The sequence below is a fragment of the Paramormyrops kingsleyae genome, chromosome 3 (assembly GCF_048594095.1).
Source record: "Paramormyrops kingsleyae isolate MSU_618 chromosome 3, PKINGS_0.4, whole genome shotgun sequence".
NCBI classification, from domain to species: domain Eukaryota; kingdom Metazoa; phylum Chordata; class Actinopteri; order Osteoglossiformes; family Mormyridae; genus Paramormyrops; species Paramormyrops kingsleyae.
This window is the reverse complement of record NC_132799.1, coordinates 33,975,886-33,984,017: the sequence shown is the minus strand read 5'-3', so window position 1 is coordinate 33,984,017 and position 8,132 is coordinate 33,975,886. Positions and strand designations below refer to the sequence as shown.

At 43.2% G+C, this 8,132-nt stretch overlaps 1 gene segment (V, D, J or C); it reads left to right on the top strand.

Moving 5' to 3' along the window:
* Positions 1-706: 706 nt before the first annotated feature.
* Positions 707-2,767, top strand: LOC140588265 (Ig lambda chain C region-like). The segment is given in 2 exon segments: positions 707-1,284; positions 2,219-2,767. Coding segments are annotated over 2 exon segments (372 nt in total).
* The last annotated feature ends 5,365 nt before the right edge of the window (positions 2,768-8,132 follow it).

The following is an 8,132-nucleotide window of genomic DNA, read 5'->3' as shown; positions in this document are numbered from 1 at the left end:
ATGTATATCAGGGTATAAACACAAATAAAAACCATGTTGTTGTGGGCGCGGTTTTTATCCTCATGAGCGCGTGCCCCGGAGTACTGCGCAATTGCGCAAACGCGGAGCTTAAAGGGAACATTGATCACAAACCATAACAAGGAAAACCTCAAGGCTGCTGGCTGAGCCACTCAAACACGTGATTCCATTACAATACAATATCGTTTCTATGCAAATATTCCGTCTGGTTACAGTAGGTTCCTGTACATAGTTTCTCATTATGAAGACGATGCTGTGATCTTAATTGACATTTGGGAACCCTGTAATTCTAAAGCTTTGCAGTTTCTGTCATCTGGGTCGAAATTCACACATTATGTTTACAACACACTGGATCATTTTGAAGGAGATTATGAAGAACTACCGGAAAACCTGGAACTTCGCAAATCTACGGCATTTAACAGAATCACAGGCAGAATTTACTGTTATTTCTGCAGAGCGATGCTGCATTTTACAGCCAGAATGCTATAAATTTAAGTGATTCTTTATCTTATCAATTGTTGGTGTAATTAGCTAGGAATTAACCGTCCATTAATGTATTTACTGCAACAAGAAACGCGGCTGTAGCGCTGGGAGGTTTTTGTACGGCGTGTCAACCGGTTTCAATCACTGTGGTGGACTTTCGGCGGCGGGACCAGACTGGATGTTGGTAGTAAGTATCCAGCTTTTAATCTTAATATGCACGTAGAAATATTTAATACACACTTCAGTTTCGTTATTACTGCAAATGACAGAATTTCTTGTTTCATCGTGAAGATCCATTCCTTCAATAAGAACAAGGATCTCAAGTTTCATCCAAAGTTTGGCGTGAGATCACGTCTGTTACGGGCGAAACGTGTCTCACGATCAATGCGTCAAACTTCGGAGCCCTGATAAGAATATGAATTGGATGAGTCAATGCAAGATATAGATATTTAAACCATCCATTTTATATCCAATTAGGTCAAATAATATATAAATTGTAATTTGTTAGCCTAATCGTTAATAATATAAAATAGTCGCCAAGTTGAAGGCTATAGATTTGATTAGATTGTGTAGATATCAAACAGCACATTTCTACTTTAAGCGACAGAAAATACTATTTTTGACTTATTAGTTTTATACCCATAAACAAATGTTAGGTATATATACTTAAAGCTGTTTGCTAGTTGCCTGTACTGCGCTGCTGTGAGGTTTTTGTACGGCGGCTGATGCGCCGTGAATCACTGTGGTACACTTTCGGCGGCGGTACCAGGCTGGACGTTGGAAGTAAGTGCGTCTCTCTGTGTTACTGTATATTCTGATCTTGTTCGGGGGGAATAAAGCAATCAACTCATTATACCGGTAACACTTTATTTGACGGGGCACAAATAAGTAGTATTATGATTTTACTTATGTATTATTTAACCACTAAGTCTTAGTTACATAGCCTACTGATCCCATGCTTGTTCTTCATTAAAGAACCATGACGCATCTTTTACCTCAAGCAGTTACTATATTTCGTACTATATCTATTAATTCTCCAAATCTTTCTTAACTACTGAAGGAATAAATAATGACTAACAGAAGTGAAATACTGATGTCATGTTTGTTTATCATTTCTGAATCGTGACATTTTTTTATTTAAAGTAGCAACTATATTTGTTAATAATTTGTTCACAATTTGTAATGCAGTAGTAACAGAGTTATTACTAAGTATTTGTGTAAGTGTTACCATTGTGATTAATAACGATGATCGTTGTTCTGTAGGCACAGCTTTGTAGTTTAACATTTGCGATGCATTTTTCATAGCGTATAGGACTTTGTTCAGTAGGAACTTCACATTATTTTACCCTGTTTTTAAGTGAGTAAATAATGGATCCTACATGGAAAATAGATCTTAATCTTTATAAACAATTTGGTTATTATATAAAGTTGGATTATTATAACCAGTTGAACATTATAATCAGTGATACACATTTACATACCTCACATGTGTTTAAAACGTTCATTTGAAAGACCTACGTAAAGATGAATACACTGTGATACAGTAAGAAGGCAACATTATTTACTTTAGATTTTATGGAAATGTCTGTCTTATCATATGAAGAAATATTCATGAAGTCATAGACACAGTCAACTATGTCATACTGCAGTTAGTATATGTTGTTATACTTAAAGTTTGCCTTGGACTCTGACCTAACGTCCTTTTGGTGTCTCCTAGGTAACACAGCCCCCACCCTGACGGTCCTGCCCCCCTCCAGTGTGGAGGTGTCCAGCAAGAACACGGCCACCCTGATGTGCCTGGCCAACAAGGGCTTCCCCTCTGACTGGAAGCTGAGCTGGAAGGTGGACGGTAACAGCAAAGCCGCGGAGACGAGCCGCGGGCTCCTGGAGAAGGACGGCCTGTACAGCTGGAGCAGCAGCCTGAGCCTCACTGCGGACGAGTGGAAGAAGGCGGTCTCAGTGGTCTGTGTGGCCAATCAGGGCTCACAGGCTGCTGTCACTCAAACGCTGAAGAGGGCCGACTGTTCATAGTAGATGAACTCAGCGTCACCTGTGATGAGCGGCTGATTACTGTGTTTTTACTGTGCTGTGCTACACGCTTCTGATTTACTGATTACATAGAGATAATAATGTGCTTTGCTTGATCCATGAGTGAAAATCATTACTAATGTTTTATAGGCTTTTGTGTCTCCTTGTATTATCTTGTGTGTTTTATTCCTGAATGCTGCAGAGATAAATAAATATTTCATTCTGTCTGACAAACAAACTGCCATCAATGCTGGTTATTTTAACATGGACACAGTGATGCCATCATGACACTGTTGTGAGGTCATGATCCTGAACCTTTCAATGCCTTTAATGATTTTTAAAGACTGAATATAAACACAGTTCTGTTTTTATAACAAAAGTACAAAATGATCCCATTGAGGTTTAGGTTTGAAAAGGTTCATACTGAGCAGTTCCTCTATATTAAGTTTATAAACCACATCATCGCCTCATTCTTCACAAAATGGAGGAAAAACTATTCTAATTAAACTCATTTAATCAATCATCATTATGTTAAATGGACAGAATATTGTCTCATGAAATACATCATTGTCACAATGTAACTAAAATACATGAAACTGTTAACCCCATTGAATACAGTCAGTTATCATATGAGACAATCTGCAGCTCTCTGACACAGGCTGAGCCCCCACCTCACTCTAACCCCAGGGGGACTGGGGGACATTTGCCTGCTCTATTCTGGGGGCAGCAGATCCGTTTCTGCTCAGTTTATGCAAATATGAGTTTCGCTCCAACGGCTGAGAGTTTAGTTTCAGGTCTTAAAACAGGCTGGACTGGGGCAGCTGTGAGGGGGAGGGACTGAGCCCATTTCTGATCAGGGGACAGGAAGCTGAAGTGTCAGGTACTCACTGGGATCATCAGTACTTTTTAAATGATTTAATATGAACAATTTTTTTTTCTAAGATCAGTCCCACAATGCAGTTCACTTGTTACCTGCAGTAGTCCCCCTCCCCACCATGGACACGCCCACCTCCAGAGGATACTATTGTTTAATTATGCATACATGAAATCAGTGTATTTTTTAAGCTAAATCAAACCCTAATGCTGTCTATGCTTTCTGGGTTTTATATCTATTCATTGTTAGTTGTATCACTCCTTTTGTGATCTGGATTTCTTTGATCATGCAGCTCTGATTTCTACTAGGGGTGCAAGTATTAAATATTTTGATATTTGATTCGCCTAATAATTCTTTCAGGAAGTGCATTGTTGAAAAAAGGCTTCTTTTCAAGACAAAACATCAACACTGAAAAGTAGGTACTCTTACTGTGCTAAACATGACTTTCAATTAAGCTAACTGAAATAATCTCACAGAATTCGCCGAAGCACCTGGACGCTTCTGTTTCAAACGCTCTTTCATGCACATCCTGGTGTTATGTCAAGCCGGTTTATTTTTGCATATTTCACAACACATGTGACCACTCCACAGCTATGTGAAAAACTCCAGACCACTCACTGTCTGCCATTTTTGACCGCATTAATTTCCCTGCCTTTCCTCTCCGTTTGAGGTGACCTGCCACTAGGTGACACCCCGTGTTTATAGTACAGACTGTCACCATTAAACATTATTGGATTTCATTCGAATCATTTTAATTTTTAAATTTATCAAAAGTATGAATATTTGCTTCAGCCCAAGTTTTATTTTTTGGTTCATTTTTTGATTTAATATTTAATTGTTTTCATATTCTAAATATATTTTATATAAGTATTATAAATACCTACGATGGGTTTGACACCCCACTCTGGGTTGCTCTCTGCCTTAATTGTGCCCATAGCCTCTGGGATAGGCTCCGGACCCCCCGCAACCGTAAATAGGACAAGCAGTTATAGAAAGTGGATGGATGGTATTACAAATACTATGTTTTTGTGTCTTTGTACAAAATAATCACGTTAAGATATTTCTGCTGTCACAAAAGCCTCAGAAATATCTCTTTCCACTCAATATTGCAGACTCCAGTCCTGGGGGGCCGGAACCCTGTGTGTCTCAGTTCTTTCCCTGTTCCACCATAAATGATTCAGCTCAAGAGCTGTGTGGTAATTAGCACAAGGAGTTTAATCAGGTGTGTTAAATGAGGGTGAACCAAAAACTGTGCAGGGCTCCAACCCTCCAGGACTGGAGTTTGACATCCCTGCAATATTGGATATAAAGTAGTCAGTCTCACTGTTGCACTAGCTGAGTGGTTAGATGAGATTTACTTCTAACTTGACTGCAAACCTCACTTTTAAATGGGACATATTCCTGTGGTAATTAACTCTGCACAACTACCCTGCTTGGAATATGTTTAAATGCAGGGTTCTGGATTAAAAATGGCGTAGATCCCTTTCATTCACCAAAAACGTATTGTGGTGCCGTGCAGGGCTTGGGGAACACCCAGTGCACATTGGGGGAACCTGGCCCAGTGCCAGTTGCAAATATGTGTAATAATTATTTGTAAATTGTGCTGTAATTATGTCATGTGTGTGAACTTGTTGTGCCTCATAATTATTGTGCTTGATGGATGTGTTTACATGCCCACCGTGTATGTGGGGCTAAGGGGGCTAACCCAGTGGGACTGTTGGTTACTGTCACCGGCAAGAGGGTGACATTCTGACTTCACTTGCAGCTGATCTCCAGGGCTATGTGCAGCAGGGCTACCCCAAGTCCTCCTGTGCAGTGCAGAAAGTTCTCAGTGCTTTTCTGCAGACACTCTTCCCTGAGAAACTACACCAGCACACTTGCAGAAATCAGCCACACTGCCTGAGGTGGTGGAGCAAGCAGAAGATGCAGAGGGAATCCTGGCTGTGTCACACTGTGCACCATGGAGTCATGCTGGCATCAGAGAGTGTCCAGAAGTGGAAGACAGGGAGACCGTGGGCACTGCAATCCCAGCAGCTGGACAATGGCACCACCCCCAGTGGGCACCCTCTGCTATTGCTATGGAGAACCAGAACACACACCCTTTGACTGTCCCGTCCGGCTCCACGGCCATGCCCTGCACAGCAGCCAGGAAACACAAGTGGGTGGTGCTGTGAAGGGGGTGTTCCCCATAACTCCCCCCCCCCACACACACACACACACACACAAACACACTCAATCTCAGCCCCTGTGTAGACACACCAGGTGGCCCAACTTGGAGAGTCCCAGGGGTTCACGTGGGCTGCATGTGGCTCAGTGGACTAAGCCTGTGTACCTGCAATCAGAAGGTTGCTGGTTCAAACCCAGCCTCAGCAGGTCCTTGAGCAAGGCCCTTAACATCCAGCTTCCTGGGCGCTGCTATAGGTGGCTGCTCTTCACAGACAGCTTACTCTGCAAAAAATAAAAAGAGCAAGTTGAGAGACATGTAAAGACAATTTCCCCATGGCAATCAATAAAGTATTGATTATTATTATATATCGACTGCCTAGTGGAAGACATCCCCTGCTGAGCCCTGGTACCCACAGGGTCCATCATTACCTGGATTTGTCCAGAAGAGAGTGGTCCCAGTTCCCAAGAGAAGACGCCACCTGTTTCCCTTTCCCCCAAAATGCCAGGACCCCCCAGCAGTGCAGCAGCAGCTTCGCCCAAAAGGGGGCCAGACAGCAGCACAGCCATGGGACCGTCTCCCAAGACAGTGCAGGCTGCCCACCAGCTGTGGCAGAGGAGCAGTGAGGACCTGATGGTGCAGCTGCAGAACCAGCTCAAAAGCCTCCTGAGCTCTTATCAGGACATCATCTCTGCCAGGGACAAAGGCTGCTGCCCCACCTCACTCATGCAGCACAGCATCGACATGGGAGGGGCCCTGCCCATCTGCCTGTGACCTCATCAACAAGGACTAGAGCAGTGGATCAAAAAGAGGCTGCAGCGATAGGAGCGATCAAGCCTTCTGACAGCCCATGGGCAGAACCCGCAGTCCTCGTCAGGAAGAAGGATGTCCTGGCATTTGTGTGTTGACTACAGGAGTCTAAATGTTGTCACATGCTGTGAATAGATGATGAGCTGGATTACATCACTGGGACAACATGGTTCAGCTCCTTGGACCTCCTGGTTGGGTAATGGCAAGTCAAACTGGCCTCGGATACCTGGCCCAAGACCGTCTTCATGATCGGTCAAAGACTGTGTCACTTCCGGTCAATGCCGTTTAGCCTTTGTAATGCATCCGGACTCATGTACCCTGGTCCCAGTGCATCGTGTACCTCGGGATGATCGATACTGGTGTAACCATGTGGTACTAGGTCAAAGTGTACATAGGAGACCAGACTGCACCACCTAAGGCCCTGTCCCTTAAGATGTATGATTACTGTTACCCTCTGGATTCCCCAGGCACAGCTACGTCGCATAAACGACACAGACTCATATCCCAGTAACTAGGCAATGCTAATTAACACAATAAAGCTTATGAAAGGCTATAAATATAATAACTTAACAAAGTATTAAAACATAGCTAATACCACAGATCACAAGCCAGGAAGGGGAGGTTCGGTTACAAAACCCAGAGTACTGGCCGTCCAATTCTACAGTATATGCAAATCTAAGCCATTCTGCAGGCCAGTGAGAGTGGTTACCTGGAGAGAGAAAGGAAGGGAAGGGAAGGGAAGTACAGCACAGCAAACACACCAAGAGCTCAAGTATCGAGGTGATAGTCACTAACACACACACCAAGTCACACAGCAAACCACAGCATAGGGTGAGTGCTCATTGATTCACACCTTAAATCACTCCATGCAGTGCAGAAAAGGCCACACCAAACACCCCCAAGACACCAGGACCACGTTCTCCGACTCTATAGATCGAAAGAGGTTAAAGGATAAATACCCTCAGGACTCTGCAATTAGACCATTCAGTACTCCATAGCTAAACGTAGTAGTTGCCACTTAATCATTCACAACAACCACAAAACATACCAGAAAAACAACAACGGAAACAGAAGGGGGGGGGGGTCGCAGGTGGGACTGGGGGGCTCGCTGTCTGTCCCCCCTCTGCGGGCTTTTATTTTTTTTGTTGGGTGGGGTGTCAAACCCATCGTAGGTATTTATAATACTTATATAAAATATATTTAGAATATGAAAACAATTAAATATTAAATCAAAAAATGAACCAAAAAATAAAACTTTTTATTTTTTTGGGGGTTGGCACCCCCTTAGTCCCTCGCGGGCTCCCTCTCGGGTTGGGCGGGTGGTTGTCTCGGGGACGCGTGGCTGTCGGTCCTAATGCCGGGGGGGCGGCATCAACTACCAGCATATACAATGATAAATCAGTTCACACCTACACTTGCACACACAAAAATGTGCGCATACGAGGTTGGCGATCGATATCATTATTTTTATAACTTTTTAGAGAGGTTGATAGATATAGAATTGAAATATACGTGTATATGTGTATGTTACATATACACTCACCTAAAGGATTATTAGGAACACCATACTAATACGGTGTTTGACCCCCTTTCGCCTTCAGAACTGCCTTAATTCTACGTGGCATTGATTCAACAAGGTGCTGAAAGCATTCCTTAGAAATGTTGGCCCATAGTGATAGGATAGCATCTTGCAGTTGATGGAGATTTGTGGGATGCACATCCAGGGCACGAAGCTCCCGTTCCACCACATCCCAA